General features: G+C 36.2%; 4 protein-coding genes across 10 annotated transcripts; 1 reads left to right on the top strand and 3 right to left on the bottom strand.

Moving 5' to 3' along the window:
- Positions 1–906: 906 nt before the first annotated feature.
- On the bottom strand, positions 907–7,313 carry LOC113697176 (thylakoid membrane protein TERC, chloroplastic). 5 transcript variants are annotated; one of them, XM_027216665.2, is made up of 14 exons: positions 6,991–7,310; positions 6,823–6,906; positions 5,589–5,731; positions 5,416–5,492; positions 4,089–4,176; positions 3,874–3,954; positions 3,689–3,745; positions 2,928–3,009; positions 2,449–2,498; positions 2,131–2,187; positions 1,967–2,045; positions 1,600–1,658; positions 1,366–1,423; positions 907–1,276 (listed from the first exon to the last, which is right to left on the bottom strand). In XM_027216665.2, the coding sequence occupies exons 1-14, from the start codon at positions 7,148–7,150 to the stop codon at positions 1,185–1,187; spliced, it is 1,167 nt and encodes a 388-aa protein (XP_027072466.1). In that variant the 5' UTR covers positions 7,151–7,310; the 3' UTR covers positions 907–1,184. The 5 variants fall into 5 exon arrangements, 3 of the variants coding, with proteins under 3 accessions (XP_027072466.1, XP_071910452.1, XP_027072468.1); XR_003449806.2 differs by having other exon boundaries at positions 1,164–1,276; positions 1,600–1,806; positions 6,991–7,312; XM_072054351.1 differs by lacking the exon at positions 5,589–5,731 and having other exon boundaries at positions 6,991–7,312.
- Positions 7,314–9,205: 1,892 nt separating this feature from the next.
- On the top strand, positions 9,206–12,133 carry LOC113695458 (uncharacterized). Of its 2 annotated transcripts, none has more exons than XM_027214570.2 (6): positions 9,206–9,759; positions 10,044–10,124; positions 10,234–10,359; positions 10,480–10,540; positions 10,630–10,693; positions 10,827–12,133. In XM_027214570.2, exons 1-5 carry the CDS (start codon positions 9,425–9,427, stop codon positions 10,666–10,668), a joined length of 642 nt encoding a protein of 213 aa, XP_027070371.1. In that variant the 5' UTR covers positions 9,206–9,424; the 3' UTR covers positions 10,669–10,693; positions 10,827–12,133. The 2 variants fall into 2 exon arrangements, with proteins under 2 accessions (XP_027070371.1, XP_027070372.1); XM_027214571.2 differs by having other exon boundaries at positions 9,248–9,759; positions 10,630–10,701; positions 10,827–11,070.
- Positions 12,134–13,300: 1,167 nt separating this feature from the next.
- On the bottom strand, positions 13,301–16,957 carry LOC140009269 (probable protein phosphatase 2C 38). The gene is made up of 5 exons (XM_072054349.1): positions 16,822–16,957; positions 16,040–16,376; positions 14,814–15,181; positions 14,117–14,353; positions 13,301–13,622 (listed from the first exon to the last, which is right to left on the bottom strand). Exons 2-5 carry the CDS (start codon positions 16,338–16,340, stop codon positions 13,392–13,394), a joined length of 1,137 nt encoding a protein of 378 aa, XP_071910450.1. The 5' UTR covers positions 16,341–16,376; positions 16,822–16,957; the 3' UTR covers positions 13,301–13,391.
- Positions 16,958–21,517: 4,560 nt separating this feature from the next.
- Positions 21,518–23,648, bottom strand: LOC140003755 (uncharacterized). Of its 2 annotated transcripts, XM_072054348.1 has the most exons (5): positions 23,352–23,648; positions 23,101–23,218; positions 22,310–22,857; positions 21,968–22,220; positions 21,518–21,691 (listed from the first exon to the last, which is right to left on the bottom strand). In XM_072054348.1, the coding sequence occupies exons 1-4, from the start codon at positions 23,387–23,389 to the stop codon at positions 21,980–21,982; spliced, it is 945 nt and encodes a 314-aa protein (XP_071910449.1). In that variant the 5' UTR covers positions 23,390–23,648; the 3' UTR covers positions 21,518–21,691; positions 21,968–21,979. The 2 variants fall into 2 exon arrangements, with proteins under 2 accessions (XP_071910449.1, XP_027070399.1); XM_027214598.2 differs by lacking the exon at positions 21,518–21,691 and having other exon boundaries at positions 21,774–22,220; positions 23,352–23,647.
- Between the last annotated feature and the right edge of the window lie 1,138 nt (positions 23,649–24,786).

Genomic DNA, 24,786 nt, shown 5'->3' with positions numbered 1-24,786 from the left:
ATATTTCGCTTGCATCACAAACACATTTTCCAACCTACCTTTTTATATTCTCAATCACCTTTTTATCTCACATACATCATATCACAAAAAGTGCTACAGTAATTATTCTAAATAATATTTCAAATAATACACTGTCCAAACGTTTTAGGCTAAATTCTGAAACATGGCAGGATGAGATTGGCAGCTCCATTCCATAATCCCCACGAATAGAAATTTTCTCTATTTATTTTGATTATCAGTATTTTTTTTTAAATTTTAGTATCCCATCCGAATAGAATTCGTAAAGCTATACCAGGTGGAAAACTGGCTGAGTAGAGGCCCTCGCTCGCGTACCGGTTAAAAGGCAAGTTCAGCCTGTGTTCAGTAAGGGCAGTTCTACTGTTCAAATAATACACTGTCCAAACAAAAGTGAAAATCTTTAGTCACGTTTAAGTGGGCACGTCACGGCACACAAAACCGTGACAAGCCGCCTTAGCGTTTCAATGGACGCTACCAACCAATAAGTCCTATCAGCTACCCCCTATTTTCTGTTTTGGTGGCGGAGGGGGGGGGGGGGGGGTGTCCGCAGGCCAGCACCCTTTTATTGAGAACTCAAAACAAAGTCGAAAGAACTGCCAGAAGAAGTTATTACTTCTATTCGTTATGTGAATATTATTGTTGTTATATTCCATATTAAAAAAAAAACAACAAATATGTTCTATTTTATCTTTACCTTCCATTCAATATCATTATTAGATCTTGATTTTACTCAGTTTATTATAATTTTACCCTTACCGACAAATGAAAATTTGAAATTTAGAAAAAATTTGCTTTTACCCCCGATCATTTGTAAAAAGTTAATTTACGCATGTTCTTAAAAGTAAGATTTCTTTTTATAGCAGTTCTTAACTAAACAACAAAAAAACAAAAACAGAAAGATATAATTCATTACTTTAATGATGACTACAAGTACAAATCCAATGATTTAAGGAGTTTAATCCACCAACAAATTTATTTTTATACACGAAATCTCATTCTTTAACAAATTATAGATGATTTGCATTTTTCATTGTGAACTAGTGTTGTAAATGTATGATCAGCATCAAAATTTTTCAGCGTTCATCTGATCTACAAGAAAGGCTGCAGAACCCACGTCCAACACATCTACGCAATCACACTATCTCGCTGTTCTATTTTCACCCTCCCTACTCGGTCTTCTTCAGCAGACTCAACAACACTCCGGCACTGAGCGATGTAGCAACAAAGCCCAGCGAAACCTCGGTTGATACATGGTAACCTACAGAGAAAATTTTATATAACGAATTTGATGAAATTTGAATGAATAGACGGAGAGGAAATGGGATAGTGTGTACGCAGAAGACCCACCAAAGAAGTCAAGGATCATCTTGAATCCAATAAAGCTCAAAACAACACCAATGGCAGGCTGATCAAGAAAACAGGTAATTAGATGAAAGCATTAATTTTGCAGCACGCTCTCCTGCTAGCAATGCTAATCGAAATGCTACTGCATGAAGTGAAGAATGAACCACAAAGAACTTTCACTTCAACAACGACACAGACAGGGCACCTAAAAAACGAATACAGATGCGGCGACGTCACCTGTAAATAGTCCAATTCCGCCATACTTTCTGAAATGAGTGAATATAATGATCTTAAACCTGCAAAAAGCAGATAAAGGTCATAGTCCTCGGTAGACATGGCGCATATCTCATCTCATGCGATTAGATCACAGAGATGAGACTTTAAAGAAAAATGTCATAACTTGGTGACTCTTCATCACTGATATGGGAGCTATAACCTCAAAATCTGAAAAGGAACAACAGAGAAGTTGTTCAAGAATAGTTGTATTGAGCATAACATACTATATTTTGGGCAGAACTTCATGTCATCCAAATACAGGTGGATTTCAGTGCACAACAACCCTGTTTTATCGCAGAACCACTAACTGCTAGAATTAAGAATGTACCTAGAATGGCAAAAAGGTTGGATGTGAATACTATAAAAGGGTCTCTTGTTACTCCAAAAACTGCTGGTATTGAATCGACCTGAGAGATAAAGAAAAATTCATCCTGCTCAAACCTCAAACTTTAGAAACTCTTCATTGCATGAATAAGGGAAATGAAGACATACTGCGAATGCAATATCACTGAGTTCAATAACAGCTACGGTCAGAAGCAAAGGAGTAGCCTGCCAAAAATGTGGACACGTCTTAGGAATCAGAAACATATCTATTTAAGAAAAAGTTGCTTCCAACTTCAGAGAATACAGATGTCCAAGGCTCATGTAAAAAAAAATTAATAATAATAAATAAGATCCCTGTATGCAGTTTCATGTGCCTGTATACCAAGCCACTGTGTGCAGTAGGATTTTGACAAATGTAAGTGTTGAAGTAAAGTCTTGGACAGCAGATGTAAATTTTTAAATCCAACATATTGCAGAAAGACTTACTTTCCACGCGCCATCCTGAATTGTCAGAAATCGGTTCCCATCATAATTTGCTGAAACAGTAGAAAAAGAAAGGACTCAGAATTTCTGCGATTAGGAAAGAATGCAACAATATGTAGTGAAGATCTCTCCCATCTTTTTGCCACAATCTAAAATGGTGAAAGGTTAATACGATGCACAATATAGGAAAAATGAAAAGGGCATGTTGTAAAGAGGTATATTGCTGAAGACCAGTTCATTGTGAGCATGGCTGCATTTAGCCAATAGTGGATAACATGAGATGTTGCCACTGGGCCAGCAGAAAAGAAAAGCTTGCTCGAGGTATAGAAATAAAAAGTTTCACAATTTTATGCTTATTACCAACAATGAATCAGTCACATATCAATGCTTAATTATTAAAAAGAAGAAACCCCTTAGGACAAACTAGCAACTCAGGAGTGTAGACATGGAAAGGAATAAGTTCAAAAGTAAGAACACATTACAAGTTACAGGGATGAATTTCTGGCATGTCTTCACTATGAAATTATCAGATAGATCACTATCTTCCTCTTCCTCTGCAAACAGCTACAGTGAGACAAGAAGAGCAATGTAATCATGAATTTACTAGTGAATAAGCAAGACTAAAGTACGAGATTATAGGGAAAAGATAGAAAACATGCCGATTCAAGAACATGAATTGAAGTTACTCTGCAAAATCAACAATACAAATAGCATGGGTTTAAAATGGAAATAATCAGCAATTCAAGAACGTAAATGCATGTCCTAAGAACCCTATTAGAGATGTGAATGTGAATATGTATACATGTGTTTTTTTATATGTGCGTATGGGCATACATGCACAATTAATGAGCCAAACCTGATTTATTAATATATTTCAAGAAATAAAAGAAAATCACAAGGACATCCAATTGTTCTGAGCAGGAGAAGTTATTTCATCTTGCATAATATAGTATTCCTACTCAGAAGAACAATAAGGAGACCATTTACCTAACTAATATTAGTTCAAGCTGTTGAGGGTCTTGGTTCCAAGTGGATAGTAATCTCTGATATGGCCAACCAATTATAATATAAGGTGAATCTGTTTTAGTACTTAGTTAGAAGCCAATATGTAAAGTGGTATAAGAAGCAGAGAAGGACCAAGTAATAAGTCATCTAAAAAACTAGCTCTATTCAACGATTTACAAGGAAGTCAAAGTACTATACAATCCATGGCAACTATATGTGATAAGAACATAAATTGCACCTTGAACGCGGAGTACAATAGTATTGCAGCCAACAGTAGGTTTACCACCTCGAACCTCTAAGAGTAGATCAGAGAAACAATGAACTCAGCATGTGGGATAAGTGGCACACATATTTAAGTATCAATCTTTGGGATAAGTAAACAAGTGTGTGCGTCTTCATATGTTTGTCATGGTGATGAAGAACCTGAAGTGTGGCTGTTCCAAGAAGTATCAGCGACAATCTGAAGAATATAGCACCAGCAATACCGTAGGACAGCACCCGATTCTATATTGCAAAGCAAAATGTAGAAATTCAGCATGATATATTACTCAAGGAACCCAACAAAAGCTGAACCTAGAGCTAAGAGGAAAATGAGAAGAAGAACTGTGAGAGTGGAACAGGTGACGTCCAATCAGCACCTGATACATGAGCGGAACTTTGAAGTACTTGAAGATCAAAACAAAGACAAACAGATTGTCAACTGACAAACTTTGCTCCAGTAAGTACCTGAAAGTGAAAACACTCATATCTCAATTGTATCAAGTTCAGGAAACTCCTGGAAGTATAGGCAGAAACTGTAAGAATGTGACGGGCAATGATCAGACATTCATACACACTGAAAGGTCACATTTGTACACAGATATGTAGACCAAATTTTTGGTTCTTTAGGAAATTTTTAGTACACCAATTTACTCGCCAAAATTGTTTAAGTTAGTTCTTGAGATTTTATTCCTCATGAGTTAACGGCACCTTTTCTATTTTTCAGTGTTTTCTTAGTCCACAGTTTGTAACTGTACTTATCCCACGAGGCAAGAACACTTATTTCATTTCTTTTCTCGAATCATAATTACTAAAAGTTAGCTGAATTTGTTGTATGCCCTCATAAAGTTACAAGAATTCTCAACATGAAATTCCATATGGGTGAAACAGTGTGAAATTACTTAGGCACATTGAGCAGCCTTTGGGAATAGCTGTTCAATTAAGCTTGGTAGAATTCCTAGAGCTTTTCATCATTACCTTCTTCACAGATTTGTAAATCTTACCAAAAACAATCTTACTTCATAACTCTGTCTATATATTCTAATAGAGCATTACTCTTCATTTTTCACCTAAATGCTTCAAAGTTGAATGTTCTCCTAAATGCAGATCAGGACCTAGATAGCCACTTAAACTCCTACTTCTTGAATTTTACTACAAGATATATGCCTCTGAACTTTTCAACCTTCTAAATTTTTGGAACTTTTTGCACTAAAAAGAGTAGGAAAGATGAATTGACGTTGAGGCTCTACAACCAGTATGAAAATTAAATAGTAGAATAAAAGGATGACGTGTTCTGATGTGCATCTAAATGTGAAAGTAGTCGTTAGGACAAGCAAAAGAGCTGACAAAGTAATTTGATTTATTGTAGCAAAAGCAGTAATCAATTTCTGTGTGATGCTTTAATGGTAAATTCTAATGGTGACCAAACAGCCAAAGAGAAATTTAAGTATAACTTGCCACTGAGGAATGGCCGACATGGATCTGATTTTGACGATCTATAATTTTGAAAAAAACTTTCAATCTTTGTGCTGTAGGTCAGTTTTTACATCCTCGTATACGGGTTGTAACATCTTAACACAATGTAATAAGTTTAAAAAATAAATGGTGTCAGAAAAGGAAGAGGGAAATGCAAAATTTGTTTTGGTATTTTCTTTTTCAGCCAAAATCATAAGGCTAAAAAACTCAATAATTGCTGCTATAACATACCCAGCAAAAAACTCAGATGCCTTGTCAACTCCATCTTTGAATCCTAAAGCAACACCAAATGCCACTGCTGAGAACACCTAAAAAAAAAAAAGTTGACTGCTTTGACTTCAATTCGTGGTTCACTAGATGACTTTCAAAGTACAGTAAATATAAATAACTTTCATGGTACTTACACATAAAGCAACAGTTCTGACAGAAGAGACATAATTTTCAGGTTTTTGTGCCTCTCGTTGTGAATTACCATCAGAAGAAATATTGTGAGATTTCTTTACATCATTTATGTCATTTCTAGATGGTGCACTTCCAGTCTCCCCCTCTGTGAAGAATTTCAAAAGTCATACTACTTGTGAAAAGAGATCATAATGAGTGAATAATTTGGAAAAATGTTGACTGTGAAAATAACCTGGAAAACCTTGAGGCTAAATACCCTAAACTGGGAAGTGTAGTTAAGAGACTATTTCAGGTGGTGCAGATGAATGGGTAAGTATTGCAAATGAGCAGCAATAAAAGAACATACTTCAGAATGCCACAAGTTCTCACAAGTAAAATAAGATTGCAATCGTCCAATTTAGTCGATTCAAATTTGAGGCAAAAATCAGTTGGTATAAATAACAGAAAGACATAGAAACCACTAAGCTGTGCAACCATGCAAGATAGGAAGGTGAGATGTAATGCATATGCAACATAAACACGAAAACTGAAACCTGCCCCACACCCCAACCCCCCCCCCCCCCCCCCCCCCCCCCCCCAAAAAAAAAACCAAAAAAAAGTTCTTTCTCACACTTAGAGTCATCACTTTGCAAAAGCAACAATATTCTTAACTCCATATGATATGCAAAATCTCCATTTTCAAATATTGGCAGCTAGGGTGGAGCAAGACCTTATTAGCTTAGACCCATTTCAGCCTAAAGCCACGTTTCACTTGAAGCAAGTTGGAGTGCTTTATACTAGCCAAATTTTATCCCATTTTTTAGTGTCGATATTACATACGGATTTCCAAATGAAAATACGTTGTTCCTTAATATGTGAAGATGGAACATTACTATTTCAGTACTAGTTCAATATCAAATTCAATGCAGTCAGGGGCCGAGGACGTTGGTGTCAAAGAAGAGTAGTGTGGTCTATGTCAGCTGTGGACCAAAGGTGCTCAATTCCTAGGCCTCAAATTGTTTATGATGGCAATCATCAATCATTTCAAAAGCCTAGCACCAACACTCGCATTCAGTTATGCCAATCTTGTTTATCTTTTGCCGCAGCCAAGACCAATTCATCGAACCACCGTACAAAATAAGTCATGCTAAAAGATAAAAGAAGAGAGGCGCAGACATGAGAGAGAGAGAGAGAGTGAGGGAGATATTTGAGCTAACTTTCTTGCATGATTAATACTTGAAGAATCAAAGTTGTTACCAGAAATAGACGAACTTTCCTCCTGTTGGGTTTTTCTGGTGCAGGCAATTGCTGGATAGAACCACCTTCCATTATTGTACCCGCCTACAATTCAAACAAAAACGGAAATGCTAATTCCTAGTTAGTGATGTAAAAGTGATGCTATGCTAGAGCACTAGCGGAGCTGACCTGCTGAAAATAAGAGATGAGATCGTGAGGAAGAAGCGGTAAACTGTAACGACGGAACCCATCTTGGGCGAGTAATTGGGGGAATAGGGACTGGCGGTGCTCTGAGAAATCCCAATTCCAGCATTACTGGAGCTAAGACAACAATGGATGCCATTTTCATTGCCTCCGCCTTTTTGTTTTGTGATGAAATTGTCCCCCTTCCACTGCCCAACGGTAGTCTTTTCCAGCTTAACTGCGTGGAAGTACAGCCAAAAGCAGCATATCCTTCTTGGATTTCATTAGTCTTTGGCAATTAAGAGAGGGGACATACAAAGGATTTATCCACGAGCAAAATACTCGGTCAATCTCTCGCTTTTAACAGTAACATATTGTAATCCCACGGGCATCAATTTTAAGGGAAAAAAAGTACTTTGGATAAAATATTATTTGAAATGATTACTGTAGCACTTTTTATGACGAGATATATTTGAGATAAAAAAATCATCGAAAATATAAAAAAAATGTGTTAAAAATTATATTTATGATACAAGCAAATAATTTTTTCCATTATTTGACTATCCACAAACTAATTATATCGTTTATCATGCCTATATGCTACTCCCTCATTCAATCCCAATATGATTGCTACTTCTCGAAAATCCAACCTTTTTAAATGATAGTGCTTTGATTACAATACTTGTAGTTTTCTTTTGAATTTTACCTTTCAAATTTCAAACTAACTTTTTAAAAATAGTTTGTGTTTTGGGTTGGGATGATTTGAGAAAAAATAATTTGCTTGGATAATAAACATAAATTTCGATACACTTTTTGACCTTTCCAATCACCTTTTTTAATATTTCAAATAAGCTCCTATCAAAACACACTCATTGTTTTGATTACTGTGTTTATACCTTTTTTTTTCAATTTACCCCTTAAATTCTAATTTTTGAATTTGAATATAAGATATGTACGAATAAAGAAAAGGATAACATTCGAAATGGAGACTAAATGCTTTTTGTAACATGACAATTATTTTGAAACATTCCAAAATAAAAAAGCATGGCAAACATTTTGGATTGAGGAAGCATTTTGTAAGTATTTACTCCATTTTGCTTGACTTATTAATAGAATATATCTATTCCTCTTCTTTACATGACCTTCTATTGTATTAATGTCAAGAAATAAACAAAATATAAATATATATATATACAAGTAATGGAAATTATTTAAGGTAGTTTAAACAAAATAGTTTAAGGACTCAAGGAATGCATATCAAACTTGTATAACGTCCTTGTCGCGTCTTGTCGTATGTCAAAGTATCATTGCGAGAATTTTTTTAGATTTCAAAAAAGAAAAAAGAGTTGCTTATAAAAATAAAAGCGAACTTTTGTATTGCACAAAGTAGAATTTTCTTTTGAGAAGACAGTACATGTAAAAATTTAATAATTATTGATAAATTCATAATGAGCTCATTAGTACACTTTTTTTTTTTTTTTTTCAATTCCTCTTTGTATACACGGGGGGATATAAATGCATGCCACATAGAAAAAAAAAAATAGAACTAAAATTCAAATTAAAATTAGATAGCATGCATTCATACCCATTAGTGTATATATTACCGGTGTATATAACTTAACTCTTTTTTTGTGTGTAAAAAAAGATCCTCACATCAAATTTATTTCATTAACTTGTAACTTTTTTACGATTTTTTTTGCATTTCTCATGTGAATAATTTTTTCTTTTCCAAATTTATATACACATGTTCATTATTTTTTCTTTTCAAAATGATCAAGAATAATTTATTCTTTCCCAAATTTATATACACATGCTCCTTTTTTCTTTTCAAACCACTTACTTATTTGATGACTCGTATCCATGATTTATCCATCGATTATAGGTGAAACATCTCACCACTTAAGCTAGAATTCGTTGTCTATACATATGTTCGTTGAATACCAATTGAAATGAATTACCCATTATTGTTTTATAAATAATATATTCAAAGCTTTACATGTTTCTTTTGATCTTTTTTTTTTGGGGCTGGAAAATGAATTTGAGAAGGATTTTTTGATCAAACGAACAACTGGATGGGCCGGGCTATACAAAATCTAGATTTCGGCTGACCCAACCCAGTCAGTACGTCTAAATATGGGCCTAGTCTTACAATAGGATTAGACATATCTGAGGAATATCCACTGAACTCCACGACATATCCTTGTTTTGATCCACGCTTCTCAGTTCTTACAATTTGGGTTCCTTGTTTTCACGCCCTTTTAAGGTTTCAACTCTCATCATCTCCAAAGAATCCTTTGCAGAAGCAAACCTCCGCGTCTCCGAACTCAACCATAATCGCAATTTCATTCCAGCCGCATCAATTGGTTTTCTTCGACGGTGGTGGAATTCATCTGCGCGTGTCTGTAACGCTATCTCACCCTTTTTCTCTCTCATCTAAAAAATGGCAACAGCAACGGCCGCATCCAAGGTCGAAAACCCTAAAAAGCCTCTAGCTCATCCTCAGCCTCAGCCTCAGCCCCAGCCCCAGCCTAACCCTTCCGACCCTAATTCATCGCCTCGCTCCGAAGATGTTCCTCCACTCACCACCACTCACGCACCATCGAATGCTTCATCTGGCGGCGGCGGAGGCGAAACCAAGGCTGCAGCGACGGGAAGCGAGAACGCTGCTGCCGGTGGTGCCGCGACTGACATTCAGAAGAAGATTCGTAGAGCCGAGAGGTTCGGAATGGCCGTGCAGTTATCCGAAGAAGAAAAACGAAATTCTCGAGCCGAAAGGTAACTATTTATTTCGACCCTATTATTTGGCGCAGCTTGGTGTCAGGGTTTTGCTGCTGTTGCATCGTGCGTGCTACTTAATATTCTTACGGACCAATTATATGTAAACTCTTTAATTTTGATTACAGCATGAGAGATTTATTGGTTTAGTTGGGCCGATTTTATTTGTCGACTTTTCAATTTTGATTGCGAAGTGAAAGATTTCATTGGTGCGTTTGGTTCTAATAATTAACCATAGAGGGTTTTTATACTAGTTTTGTCGTTTTGATAGCACCTTACTGCAGGTTTGGCACAGGGACTGGTTCTCATGGATCAGAAGCATCGAAGAAATCAGAGGAGAACAAGAGGAAGGCCAGAGCTGAAAGGTTTATACTTTTCATTCTTGTCGGCACGTATTCGTGGAAAGAAACAAAGGGTGGTTTTTTTTGTTTTTTGGTGGACCAGCTTATTCATATTTTTTTTATTGTTTCTCAGGTTTGGGCTTGCTCAATCTACTTCTGCTGACGAGGAGGCGAAGAAGAAAGCTAGGCTTGCAAGGTTTGCTCCGGCTTCTAAACCTGATTCAGTGGAGGAAGATAAAAAGAAGGCCAGAGCAATCAGGTCCGTCTCATTTCTGCAATTTTTAATAGAATTTTTTTTTGTGTTGTTTTTTGGGGCCAACTGGAGTCATGATCCATCTCTCTGGATCTAATTTTACATTTTCTTGACGTTACCTTACAGATTTTCGCAAAATCAGTCTACCTCCTTAGGACCAGCTAATGGGGAGGGAAACATAGAGACAGTAAGCCAATTTTCAATGGATAATTCACCTCAAACCTTTTTTTCCTGCAAAACTGTATTCTATGCTAATTTTTCTCGATGAATTTCCAGGAGGCAGCTGTTTTGAGCAAGGCTGGTGGAGGTCCATGAATTCTTTTTACCTATCCCTTTTGCAGTGAGTGTGTAAGATTGTGTTTACATTATAATGTACTGTTCAGTTATGATATGCTAAACTCTAGGTTTTAGTTGCTGTACTAAACCATCAAATGGTGCCTTAGTTGCGTTTCCTTTTGCTCCTTTGTTTCCAGATTGACAGGCTAAAGCTTTAACATCTTGTTACCCCCAGTAGCTTCACCTTTGGACTTCCAGACATAGCACTTCCAGTTGCAGATCATCTTTTGTTCCAGTGTTGTTTGTAATTCGTAGTTGGCTATCACATTAGTTTGTGTCTATCTGGTAAGACGTGGTATATGTGAAGCAACCTTCATCACATTGAAATAACTCAAATGATCAACTTCAAACAGAAGTTTAAGCTTTAGAGAATTTTTCCTACATGCTTGATCTCACCTGTTTGGTTGTGTCTGGAACTTTATTTTCTATTAAGTTTCTCCAGAACTTGTTTGTTTATATTTGGTCTGTTGTGCATGATAACCTTCTTGTTGACATTTCTACAACCATCTCATGACCATCGTCTCAGTCTGAAGGTGCATAAAGGTCTGACTGGGTTTGAAATATGATATTAGATTGGCATTTCACTTGGCTGATTTAACATTTTCCTACATATAAAATTGTGTTCCATCTCATGTCTAGCTCTTCTGCATGGATTTGAACATTATTAATAGACTCATCATGCAATTGGTCAATTGGCTCTGCTTTTATTAGTCAAAATTTTGTTCCTTAAAAGCTGCATAATAGTTTTCTAAATCAATTTGCAGGTATGTAGTTTGTTCTAACTTCTTATAATTAGTAACACTAGTTAATGCTGCTATGAAGTGGTGCATGTTATATAACTTTGTCATGGTCTAAAGATATCTTTCTTATCTTGTAGCATATGTTAAGCATAGGACAGCTGAGCATGGGTTTTTGGTTCATCTTGAGGTAGAGAGCACAAATGAAATTGCGACGTTAGGTCTGTGTCTGTTTGTATGTTGCTGTGGTATTCTCAGTGTCTTTTACAGTAATTGTGTTAATCGCAGTGTTCCAACCTGATCTCGCAATTATGATGGGTGACTTCTGCTTGATATAATTGGACAGATGGCTCGTCTGTTTTCTTCTTGCTAGTCTTGATTTTATAGGGTTATCTATTCCTACTAGACTATGATTTGGCTGTTATAAATTTTTAGATTGGTCATTTGAGATAAATTCGTGTGTCGAAGGTTGCTTGTTAACTACCATTGTCTTGCCAGATGGTCGCGCCATAGTGGAATCTATAGGAAGGTTTAGATGATTTCAAGTTGTTTTCTTTCCTCCTTTTTATGTTTTTTTGGTAGTCTTTTTTCTATATTTGCTTTTTGTAATATGAATTTTTAGGGGGACTATGTAAGAGCTCTTTGTGATCTGTGAAACTTGGCTTCCTGGGCTTATTATTCAGATTTTCCAATCATTCTACTAGCAATTTTTGTGCGTGTATCCCAAGTTGATTTTTTTACCATCGCAAGAAAAAGTTTTGTGATATAAATTTGGGGAACGCTGTGATGTTTGCCTATTTCTTGAATGAATGCAAGTAAACTCCGTCTTGCTGCGAAATGGTATGAAGTATTTTATCTTCGATATCCTTTGAATCAAGTTTAGCATACGTTAGCCTTCACTCAAAATTGTTCGAGTCCTATGATTGTAGAACTGAACAATTGAAAATACGATGACCGTTAGCGACTATGCCCTCCGTCTCGTCTTGAGTGGGCATTGGTGGTACGATTGTTGGGACGTGGAAGGTATATATTGTCTCTTGAGAATGATTACATTGAAATGATAGTTTTGATCCCACCTTAAAAAATAGAGCTGTAAACTAATTAGACTCTCAAGTCATCATGAGCCAGTTAAATTAACGATTCAACTGGATTTGGCGGTGATCTAACCTGAATTATGGTGTGGTGTCTGTTACTAAGGCCAGTTATTAGGTGTTTCTTTTTATTTATTTCTTATGCTCGACCGGACTCGGTGTTGATTCAAATTGAATCGATCAATATTTGATCTTTTATTATTATGGGGAAATGTCTTTTACTCGAAGGCCAGTTCTTTTTTTTTTTTTTTTTTGGGGTGCTCGATGGATCGCGAACCTGCAAGTTCAAGTCAAGATTAAGCTAAAATTTAGCTCTTTTAGGTATATCAAGAACGTCTCAATTGCACATACGAAGTTGAAAAAATGCAATGAAGCCATTTTTGCAGTATCTGAAAACAAGGCCAGGTGAAGACATTAACAGCCAGCCTACTGCAAATAACACGACAGTCGAATGCCAAAAGTTACATTTTAAGGGGGACGAATGTCGAGAGACAATACTAGACAGAGGGAAGGATGGGCAGAAATTGCACATTTACAAGCTTTGCCGGGGAATTTCACGTGAACATGTCATCATGGTGGTAGCCACTGCTTCAGTTGTATTCTGTCACCTCGTTGCAGTTCGACCAAAATGTGGAGGAATAACATGCATCGATGCATCACATTTCTGGAAAAAAGGCACTACTCCCTTTATCATCCGCCGGTACTCTTAACGCTAACGACTGAGGGAATTCCATAAACAGAAGAGTGGAAAAAACAAAACTAAAACTAAAACTAGACCCAAAATTATGATGATGCCCAAGCAGATGGGTATCCCTCCGTATTTGTTAAAAGGGAAGAAAGAGCTGCAGCACAAAATCAGAAAATGTTAAAAAGACTAGGACTTAGCATGGGAAAATACACCTCCACTTCCTCTTATCGAAACAGTTGAACTACGAGAATAGATCCAACTCATAGAAGGTGGATCTAGAAACACAACCAGAACCGTGATATCATCATGAAAATGTCTCCTAACACCTCGGTCAATTTTCTTCAGGTCAGAATATCTCATTTCTCTTTTCTTGGCCGCCAACTTGAGTGCAGCTTTAATAAGTCTCTTAGCAATGCCCTGTTCAAAAGTGCATGTTAGACTCTGATAACAAAAAAGACAAAAAAATAAAAATAAAAAATGGTAGGGCTTTTACTGCCCACCTGCAAGACAAGTTATGATATCATTGATCTACGACCGTGCAAAGATAAAAATAAATACAAACAAAATCATAATTGATTTAACCGTTAGGGGAGGGTTTCGCTGTCAAGTTCAAGGTTCAAATCTTGAACCTTTGAGGATGGGAAGGGTGATGGATCAAAAAAATAATAATAATCATGCTCCCTCAGCAAGTATATCAGTTACTCAGAAACTATATCCAAAGCTCTTAGTTCATTTTGAAGCCATATGATGCAACTAACGAGTCATCGAAGATTCAAGTCCTTTGGATGTTTTGCTGGCAAAACCCTTCCGTGCTGTACGTGAATCACAGTCAATACCAATATCATGATTATCCCCAAAAAAATCAAAACCAGTAAATATTGTTGGCATGTTTAGAGCACTTTGAAACATACATTGCGAGGATAGCTGTGGACAAGGTCTACTGCTTCCTGATTGCTAAGATGCTCCCACAAACCATCTGAAGCAAAAATGAGAAACTGATCCTTGGCGTTGAGTCTGTGGATAAATATTGATGGCTCAGGACTGAGGATTGGTCTGGAAAATGGTTCTGGTAGCCTGAATTTGGCAAGTAGTGGTTCTTTGTTAAATTCTGGCTTCTTAAGATAGGCATCACCAATTGATCTGGAAACCTGAAAAGATGACATTATAGAAAAGGTCGTTAAAAGATGACAAATTGCAAACCTTATGCCAAAATGAGTCTTTCCTATTCCTATTATATCTTTACTAGAAGTAGCTCCATAAATATAGTTATTAGGACTCTTATAATAGAGACATTTGATACTATCATTGATAGGGTTATCAGGACTATTATAATAGAGACTTTCGATAACATTATTGATTTTGTTAAAACTTGCGTTTGTTGGCTTTGCCATGTGCTTGTTCTTTTTCATGGATTTTGTTCGTGAAGCAAATCCTAATTTTTTTTTTATTTTTTAACAAAGACGAGGCTTATATAAGCACGCTCTCATTCTTTAACAATAAATTTGGGATCAACAAATTCTTTTAACAGTAAATTTGAGACCAACAACAACCGAACTCCTAAGTCATGGTGAAGACCTCGTGCACATGCCAGAATTACAGAAAAGTTACCTGTATGAGCCCCTTTACACGCCAAACTTTGTGTTTTAGAACCACGATCTGTGAATCATCTGGATGCAATAACTGAAGTTCATCCCTCACAGACTGAATACTAGCATTATGCTCTGTTGACAACTGTATAGCTGTGACTCCTCTAACTGTCTTCTCTGTTCTTCCCAGTACCACACGGGAGTCTCCAGCATTGGCAACGTATAGGAGGCCGTCACATATTACCCCAACCAAACAACACGCTCCAACTGATGCAAGCTGTGGGTTTTCCAGCCATTGCTGCTTTACACTAGAAAGGAATTCCTCTTCAGTTGCCAAAAAAGCCTTCTTTATGACATCTGCAGATACTTCTTGATGCTCAGTGGCAAATTCTGGAGCAAAAAATCATGTCATGAAAATCACCGTAAGTGGACGAAACAAAAGAGTTCTATGCCCTGTGCAACACCAAATTTGAATGTACATGTAGAGCAATAAATGTTATAAGTTACAAGAATCAGCTAACAGAGGCAGGATTAACAACATTGTCAATAATTTCTCTCTCAAGGTGTTGCTAATATCTATTCAACAGAAGTCATCAGGCAGACAACACCTGAAAATTCATCGGACTATAAGTACAAATAAAGAGTCCTGATACCAAATAAGAAGTACAAATAAGAACTTGGAGTTCTTAATCACAAGTTATGGTCCTCTCCCCTAACTTTTTTTTTTTGGCTTCCATTTGATTCCAAAGCAAAATTAAGTAGCTATGACATGGCAATAGAGCAGTTTGAATACAAGGTGCATATTTAGATGTCCTGTTTCAACTGAAAACTTGCTATTGGAGGGATGAGTAAGCAACACAATAAATAGCTCAAAAGAGAGAGTCCATTCATGATTAGCTAGGCATATTACGCTTTCACATAAATCCCAAATGCATCCACTGTTTAGCTCCCTTGGTCAAGCTCGACCGTAGCTGCAAACTATCAGTTCCATGTATTCATCAGATTAACTTGGCAGACTAGCTGATTTCAAGTTCATTGAATTCATCAGCCCGTTAGACCTCCTTTAAATATATATACAAAGCCAGAACATGCTTTTGAATAGCAGTAGAATTTGACAAATGTAATTGATCAACTCATTCTCACTTGCACTACTGTACCGAAACAAATGAAACACTTGGAAATCAAAGTTTGCTACAGTTATATGTAAACTAAAACAGACTGGCATCTAGATAGTAATGGGACACGTACTCTTGAAATTGTGGAAAAGATTGTCATTGATAAAGCGGGCCGTCTCTGGTCCTCCATGCCCATCATAGACTCCGATGAACGTTCCACGAGGCCCTGAGGTGAGGGAACTCAATGATCCTGATTCAAGTTGGCACTGGTCCTCCAACAAGCCATTAGCTTGAACTACAGCCATCGAAAATTCTCCATTCACATGGGAACCCAAATCCTTATACCACAGCAACCCATCGAATCTGCCGTTTGAATCCGCACCTCGCCTACTTCCATCACCCTCAACAGATGGTTTCCAACAAGGTTTAATCATCTCTGTGCGACCACTTAGCAGCTCACGTGTACGCCCCTAATTTTTTTTTTTTCAAAATCAAATCTATTCGAGAACCGTGATACTCATTGAACAATGTTTTTCATTTTTTAATCACGTCCACAACCCCAATTCAAGCTCTTGCACGTATATACAAGTAGTACTATTTGCTAACATTTTTATGACACATAATACAGAGATCATCCAAAAGAACCAGCAAATATATCTGTTAAACCCAATCTTAGCTCCAGTTTTTGCTTATGTTCCAAGCCCACAACTAGAACTCTTAATATTATATACCCACCAGGACTACAAGGCCTAGACACCATTAATATCTAACAAAACTGCACAGAACCAGGAAAGGACCAAACGGGTATGGGCAAGAATCTAGGCAGAAAATATGTCTTCGAGACAAGAAAGCAATAGTTTTTTGTATTAAGTTCAGAGAATATGGAGGTGTACTGATGGTTTTGTTGGTGCATACCTTGAACCTGGGTTCAATTTCTGTGGACCTTCCATGGTTGTGTCACCTTTCAACAACATCTTAGCTGTAAAACCCATTTAAGATTCGATTATGACAGACTTTGTTCCTGGATCAGAGGGGATGAGTAGAGGATAAGGAAAGAAAAGAACACTGGACTTTTTGGAATTTCTGGGCAGAAAATCTTTCCTGGATTGGTGTCAGATGAGATCTTAGATAGATTAATGAGACTGGACAAGAATTGAAGGATTATAAAACAATACTCCTACTACAAGAGATGATCTTTGATAAATATTTATATGTTTTATAGTAATAATAATATAAACTACCACTTCTCTCCTCTTGCAGCTAAATGTATATATTGCTGTTTATTTTATCGTCGTTCTCTTCTTGGCCTCGTTCTTGAGGCCGAGTAAATTCTGTGCTTTTTGTTACATGGCTGAAATTTTACTTTCTGGTTTCTTTTGACGTTTATGAACAGTAAACCATCATTTTAGGCAACTTTTGCTCATCTCAAGTTTTTATACCATAGCCATTATTACCATTTTTATGTTTTTTTTTAGCACAAAATTACTCTCTTCTAGTTGATTATAAGGCAAAAAGAAAAGAATATTGTGACACTTCCTACTCTAGTTCCAAAAAATCATTTTGCTGGGCTATAGTCTAAAATATATGTTAAATCATCTTTTTTTTGTGGTTAATAATTAAATCGTCTTTCAATATAAGAAGATATTTAAAACCCATAAAATAACTTTTTTTAAAGAGATAATTTTGATAAATATATTTTGTCACCTCCACACAAGATAGAGCACTAGTTACAATAACAGTTGATTGGTAAACATTTGTAAGGAATGGGTATTTCATTAATTTATCATATTTTTTCACTATTTTTTCTTTTTATGCTCCCTTCTTCTCCCTTTCAACTTCAAAGTTCCCAATCGGCAATCGCTGAAATTCAGTAGTGATTTGACTGCCCATTTTGCAATCACTGGTGGAATATCACGATCCAGTGTGTATAATATAATGCAAATACCATACAGTTTTTTTTTTTTTCTTATTTAGGTTCAAAGAAACGTCTAAACCTTCAAAGGAAAGGGGGGAAAAAAGAGAGTGTCATCAATAACTAATTCATGTCCATGTTAACTGAATTAGACATTGAAAACGAATTGTCCTGATAAGCTACACGTCCTGAAGTTTGTCGGGTCGATTTGTGGCAGAATATTCGCCATGCTTCTCTTCATATGATATGGGTGACAAATCGGGCCATCACATCGGGCTTCATTTGAGCGGACGATAAGTGGGCACTTCGCAGTACTGGTTATGCCCGACTATGAGTACCGAGAAGCAGAAAATCCTTTTAAAAGGCTTTATGAGTTTGTTGACCTTTTCAGAGGTGAAATCTTAAGACCATGTAATTTGTCCTTTTTTGGGAAAATCGTTCAAAATGACTTTTTTCGTCCCTTACTTTTAAAAGTATATTTGTACGTCCCTTACAAATTCACATTGATCAAATTTGGTCCCTATCTAGGTTTCCGACTAGATTTTGACTATAATTCATCACATGCAAGGCATGTAATCATTTTTTAGGGGTAAAATTATCAAATCAAAATTTACATAATCCATCTATAGTCCCTTACATTTCACAAAATGAATCGTTTCGTCCCTTACATTTCACAAATTAAATTTTTTCATCCCTCAGATTTCTCAAAATGAATTTTTTTATCTCTCATTGACCACGTGTACAAATAGTTTTTATTTTTTTTAATTCATGAATATATCTATTTGATTTCATATAAACAGCACAAATAATATGTAATATATCTCTATTTGATTTCACCTAAACAAATCGATATATACATGGGTTTAAATCTAATTATTTTGTTTTAAACCTATATATATGTGTGTGATTTCACCATGTGAATCTATTCAATATTTGTAGTCTTTTCTATTTTAGTAATAATTCATTTATTGAGTTGTTTAATAAGAGTATCTAATTAATCGGTGTTAATTCGAATTCTATAGTCATGCTAACAAATTGCAGTTTAACTTTGAAATTTTTACTTGCTATCTTTAAGACCAATAGTTGAATTTCTTACCTTATGATTATTTTAAAATTTGAAAGTATCAATTACTTACTTCTTTTTGTCATATTTTTCCTTTGTTTATTTTTTCTGTCTAAATTTAATTCGATATAAACACTTGATAATGTTTAGAATTAAATATTTTCTTTGTTGTCAATTTTCGAGTAAAAGGAACGAAATGACTGAAAAACTAACAATTTTTTTAAACCCCTGTATATATCTATTTTAATTTCACATAAACAGTATGTTTAGGCGAAAATTAAATAGAGATATATTATATGCTATTCGTATTGTCCAGGTGAGATCAAATAGATATATAAATTAGTTTTTAAAAAAGTTATTCATACACATGAACAATGAAAAATGAAAAAATTTATTTTGTAAAATATGAGGGATGAAAAAATTCATTTTGTGAAATATGAGGGACGAAACAATTCATTTTGTGAAATGTGAGGGACAAAAAAATTCATTTTGTGAAATGTGAGAGACTATGGATTGAATTATGTAAATTTTGATTTGACAATTTTGCCCTTAAAAAGTGATCACATGCAAGGCACGTGGTGGATTCCGACAAAAAACTAATCAGAAACCTAGATAGAGATTAAATTTAATCAATATGAATTTGTAAGGGACGTAAAAGTACACTTTTAAAAGTAAAGGATGAAAAAAGTTATTTTGCAAAATGTGAGGGACGTTTTGAACGATTTTCCCTTCTTTTTTTCCATAATCATTATTGGATGGCAGAAAACATGGGAATACTAAAAAAAGCAAGTATTATATTTGCCTCGTTTACCTTTAGCATCAGAGAGAATGGTGCAATTCCCAACTTCAAACCAAAAGAGGAAGTTCTTTGACATGGCAATAAACGGAAATGGTGTTAACCCCCCAACCCCCCCCCCCCTCCCAAAAAAACCTTCTTTTTCTTCTTTAGTATTTTTACAATTAGTTCTGTATCAGGGGAGGCAGGCAGCGAGACAAGGATGGACCTAAATAAACTATTGAAAATTCAGAGGAGCCTAGACTACCTTCGAAGATATTTCAGGAAATCATACACTCAATGCTAGGGAGATAGGGATGAGAAATGTAAGCAAGGGGTTTCGAACCCCTTGCTTAGAGCTGTTAAGTCAATCGAGTAGATCGAAAGCTCGTTAGAGCTCGACTCGTTAAGGCTCTAGTTCGGCTCGTTAATTTTGGTTAACGAGTCGAGCTCGAGCTCGAAACATGCTCGTTTAGTTAACGAGCTGAGTAAGCTCGGCTCGTTTGATACTCGAGTAGCTCGTTAGAACTCGTTAATGAAGGGCATATTTGTCATTTTAGAAATCAAAATTATAAAAATTAAAAATTATAGGTTTTTATTAAGGTTAATTTGCACGAGCTCGAGCTCGAGCTCGTGAAGCTCGACTCGTTTGTGATAAACGAGTCAAGCTCGAGCTCGAGCTCGAGCCACATGTACATTTAACGAGCTGAGTTCGAACACATTTTAAAGCTCGTTTTCCTAACGAGCTCGAGTAGAGCTCGGCTCGAATTAAACTCGAGTCGAGCTCGGCAGCCAAATACTCGGCTCGACTCGGCTCGATTAACAGCTCTACCCTTGCCTACACTTTGGTACCTCCCTGGCGGGCCAACCGATTAATTTTCCCTCCTTTGAAGCTGTCGATTATCATTGAGTAACGAGGTAAAAATCAGAAACAATAAACTTGAAAATTATCTATCTTCACAAGTAATTACGAATTATTTGGAGGCGTTGCATTTATAGCTCATCGAATGAATTGACTCTTATTGAACTGCTATTAAACAAAAGAAAGAAAAATGGTTTATGGTTATTTACGCATGTGTTAACATTAGGGTTCAACAAAACAGTATAGACAGGGTACAAACGTGGATGAACCGGAGTTTCAGGCATATCAAGCTCTTTGTCTCCCAGATGTACATACTTCAGGGTTCGGGCAGTCTTCCGAGGAAGCAAATTAAAGGATGATTATAAACAAGAATTTAAAATATGGTTAAGCCTAGGGCTGCAAACGAATCGAGCCGCTCGCGAGCGGCTCGAGTCAAGCTCGAGTCGAGCTCGAGTCGAGCTCGAGCCGGCTCGAGTCAAACTCGAGCTCAGAATATTAAGCTCGTTAGCTCGCGAGCCGGCTCGCGAGCTTGGGTATATATATATATATATATTTTTTTTTTATTTTTATTTAATAATAAAATTACGTATATTATATATATATATATTTTATTTTTTATTTTCATAGTAAAATTACGTATATATCCTTAATATTTTATTATTTATTAAGAAAAAAGTATTATTTTATTTATTTTTTTAAAAATAAAATAATTATTTTTTATTTTTTTTCGAACTCGAGCTCGAAATTTGCCGGCTCGTCGAGCTCGGTAAAATTTAGTCGAAGCTCGGCTCGATTAGCTCAAAGCTCGACTCGACTCGGCTCGTTTGCAGCCCTAGTTAAGCCTGAGGCTCTTGTAAAGTTTGATTAGAGAAATGAAATTGTTGACATATTCGACCAAAAAAGAAAAAAGTTAAGACCACCACCCCCTCCCCCCTCCCAAAAACAATAAATCATAATTCGAGGATACCAAGTTGTAAACTAACTATTCCTAGAATAGTTGGTCATCAAGAGACTTTTAAGGCTCTACTTGAATGTAAGTCAAATGATCGAATCCCTTGGCTTGCATTCTAAAAATCTAGAGTTCCTGAAAAGTTTCGCCACGCATCCATCTGAACCGGTAATAGTTCAGTTCCTCAGATTTTTCACTTGGCCTCTTTGGATCACCCCCTCCTCCTAATATAGAGTAGGATTAGGTATAGATTAGAATCTATCATATCAGACAAAAAAAAAAAAAACCAAGTTCTGAGAGTGAATAAATCCACCAATCCAAATTGGACCCTTGAGCCAGTTTTATTAGATGGTAGGAAAGCACAAGCAGCATTCTCCTTTAGACACTATTCCTTTGCACGCACAGAATAATGCGAAATCCATGAAGGCAATATATATGGAATATACGGTAATTTTTTTCAAGGCTATAAGGAAATTAATGATGATACCGATGTTACATACAGAAGAACTTGTCTAGCCAACTTTAATCATGCGTCTTCTCTCCATTGAAGTCTGAAGCTTTTCCTTAGCATGCCTTAGAGCATTCAGTACTTCTTTTACAGTAGAATCAAGGACAGCCGGATCAATTTTCTGACTTGGCTTATTTGGCAAATCCACAGGAACTAATGCCATTGAGTCGTCCACGAAATGATCTTGCTCTTCATCAACCTCTCCATTTAAGAACAACTCCTCCTCTTTGTTTGAAAGTTTCAAGCTAAGAAGTTAAAATTACGAATTAATTAACAAAAGCAAAGTTAAAGAATATATCAGAATTTGCAGCAGAATGCAGGGCAATCAACATACCTATCGTTTTCCATGTTCATTTTGTTGTCATTTTGGCTGGATACACAATCACGGGATTTTGCTGAATGGGGTTCTTCAACTGAAGAATTCTGACATATTTTTGTTGGAGATAGTTCTTTTTCCCTTAATTCTCCAGTCTCAAATTTCCTGGATGTGGGTTCCGGGTGGCTATGAATCTCTTCTTCATCTGCAACAGGAGTTTGCCGACTCTCAGAGGCGGATGAACTAACTTTTGGAACATTTTGATCCAAATCTTGAGATGCGACAGTGGACCAGGACTTTGAAGAATTCTCTGTCGATTCTTGAATATTCTGAATCTTATAATTTGGGTTGGCATAGGCTTCTTTGTCTTCTGTTTTGGTGCTTGTGGAAGCTGCAGAAGATGCGGATGATATTTCACATTTGTCCACGAAGCTGGACTGTTCTGATTCATCTGAAACATAGAAAATCTCCAAAGACTCGAGCTTCTTCACCAGGAATTTGAGCCTCTTTTCAGCTCTATTTCTTGATTTAGTCTCCTCTTGCAGCCGAGTCTCCAATTCAATCAACTAATTTGTTTCAGAAATTTGGCAGATAAAACTAGTCAGAAAGTGGAAAGTTCGCTACCTCGTTGCAAATAGGTAAAGAAAACACGGTAGATTAACGAGTAGTCATTTCGACCAGAATATTAACGAAAATAGATTTACAGCTTGTATGCAACAAAAAAAAAAGGGAAAAGGAAAAGAAAAGTGAGAGGGGGGAAACAAAAAAACAAGGGAATGCATAAATATTCGAAAATAGAGAGAACGAACCTTGGTTGCCATTAGGTCAGCTTCTTGTTTAGCATTTCTTGAAGCTGCCCTTTCTGCCAGCAATCTCCCTCTCAGACATTCTACCGTCCTCAAAACCTCTTCTCCTTCCATCTGTTCACTGTAATAAGCACCCACACATCAGAAATTATATCTAGCTGAAGAAGTTACAAACGATTCAGATACAAAGAATCCAAACAACAACAAGAAACACACACACACACAAGGAACAGAAAGTGAGAGGGAGGCGCCACCTCAACTTTCCGTCTGCATTGCCTCCAGCTGTCGTCATACCTCGTCCTTTTTTCACTTAGAACAGCTGAGGAAGTACCACATAATCTGGAACTGTATGATAGGTGATAAACTTTTGCTCAAAATCAAAAGTAGTCAAAATCAGTTAAATTGTTCCAAAAGCCACAACACAGTGAAAAGGGATTTTACAGACCATAGAAATGTGATCCTTTTCTATTGTAAAAATTGAGGTATTATTGTTAAAGACGAAAGATTAATGTCAGGAGACCGACAGTGCCTGGAGTATGCTGCCCCACTGTAAATGGCTATCCCTTCACTTTTAAGTACAGGGGCTAGAGACTCGGGAGGGATAAGATAATGCATACGGTCTCTTGCTATACTTTTACCTTGTTACTGTGGGGACTGTTTCCGCTCCCAAAACTTGTAACTGTCCGTTAATTGCAAATTCATTGCTCCTGTTTTTAAGTCTCCGTACTAATAGTAGTAATTGGTAATTGGGCGTTAGATGCCAGTTCAAATTGTATTATGTCCCTCACCTAACTTGGATGAGATTTCTATTTTAAAATAAAAGTTGGTCGCTCTGGATTAATATATGTATTCTGGTGTAGTAATTTCCTTTCGGGAATGTTGATTTTTTTACAATAATAGAGGGAGTTTCGGATTTTGAAATTTGAAGTGCTAATAGTAGCGTAGCCTGTGTTAGAAGCACCAAAGTAAGGGTGCAAACGTGTCGAATCGAGTCGAGTTTTGGCTTAATCGAGCCGAGCTTTCAGTTAATTTTATGAAGTTCGAGCTCGACGAACTCAAAATGTTAAGCTCGAGCTTGAGTTTAAAAAATAAAAAAATAATAATTTATTTTAAAAAAATAAAAATAATTATTTTATTTTTAAAAATGTATAAAATAATAATTTTTTAACAATTAATAAAATATTAGGGATATATATGTATTTTTACTATTAAAATAAAAAATATAAATATAAAAAAATATATATAATCGAGCTTGCGAGCCTTAATGTTTTTGAGCTCGAGCTCGACTTAATTAGCTCAAGCTCCACTTGAGTTCGTATTCCAACCACTTGCAATCGGCTCGCGAGTGGCTTGATTCGCGAACAGTCCTATACGAGAGTGAAAAAAATATGATTCTTTTTTTTTGGATTAGTTTTTTCTATACTGATTGTCAGTATAGATGTTATTGTTAGTCAATATAGATATTATTGTTAGTATCAAATGAATGACAATTATGTAAATTTAAAATTTAAAATTCAAATTTTACATATATATTATTAATTCAACGGTAATAATATATACACTATTATTGATGATGTATATAAGTATGCAGTTTTGATGCAGTCACGTGATGCTTCCTGCATTAACCCTCAACTCCATCTATGGCTTCACTCATTGCTCGTGTTGTTGTTTAGCATGATGATCACTCGC

The sequence above is a fragment of the Coffea arabica genome, chromosome 6e (assembly GCF_036785885.1).
Source record: "Coffea arabica cultivar ET-39 chromosome 6e, Coffea Arabica ET-39 HiFi, whole genome shotgun sequence".
Lineage (NCBI taxonomy): Eukaryota > Viridiplantae > Streptophyta > Magnoliopsida > Gentianales > Rubiaceae > Coffea > Coffea arabica.
This window is presented reverse-complemented; position numbering and strand designations above follow the sequence as displayed.

Coding starts and splice junctions, on each gene's coding strand:
- LOC113695458 (XM_027214570.2), top strand. CDS start 9,425: ATGGCAACAGCAACGGCCGCATCCAAGGTCGAAAACCCTAAAAAGCCT. Junction 9,760..10,043: donor CGAAATTCTCGAGCCGAAAG/GTAACTATTTAT, acceptor ACCTTACTGCAG/GTTTGGCACAGGGACTGGTT. Junction 10,360..10,479: donor AAGAAGGCCAGAGCAATCAG/GTCCGTCTCATT, acceptor GTTACCTTACAG/ATTTTCGCAAAATCAGTCTA.
- LOC140009269 (XM_072054349.1), bottom strand. CDS start 16,340: ATGATTAAACCTTGTTGGAAACCATCTGTTGAGGGTGATGGAAGTAGG. Junction 15,182..16,039: donor TCTTTTCCACAATTTCAAGA/GTACGTGTCCCA, acceptor TTTTTGCTCCAG/AATTTGCCACTGAGCATCAA. Junction 14,354..14,813: donor GTGTAAAGGGGCTCATACAG/GTAACTTTTCTG, acceptor TCATCTTTTCAG/GTTTCCAGATCAATTGGTGA.
- LOC140003755 (XM_072054348.1), bottom strand. CDS start 23,389: ATGACGACAGCTGGAGGCAATGCAGACGGAAAGTTGAG. Junction 22,858..23,100: donor CTGACCTAATGGCAACCAAG/GTTCGTTCTCTC, acceptor GAAACAAATTAG/TTGATTGAATTGGAGACTCG. Junction 22,221..22,309: donor ATGAACATGGAAAACGATAG/GTATGTTGATTG, acceptor TTAACTTCTTAG/CTTGAAACTTTCAAACAAAG.
- LOC113697176 (XM_027216665.2), bottom strand. CDS start 7,150: ATGAAAATGGCATCCATTGTTGTCTTAGCTCCAGTAATGCTGGAATTG. Junction 6,907..6,990: donor TCATCTCTTATTTTCAGCAG/GTCAGCTCCGCT, acceptor TTTGAATTGTAG/GCGGGTACAATAATGGAAGG. Junction 2,499..2,927: donor GAAATTCATCCCTGTAACTT/GTAATGTGTTCT, acceptor CTACTGTTTCAG/CAAATTATGATGGGAACCGA.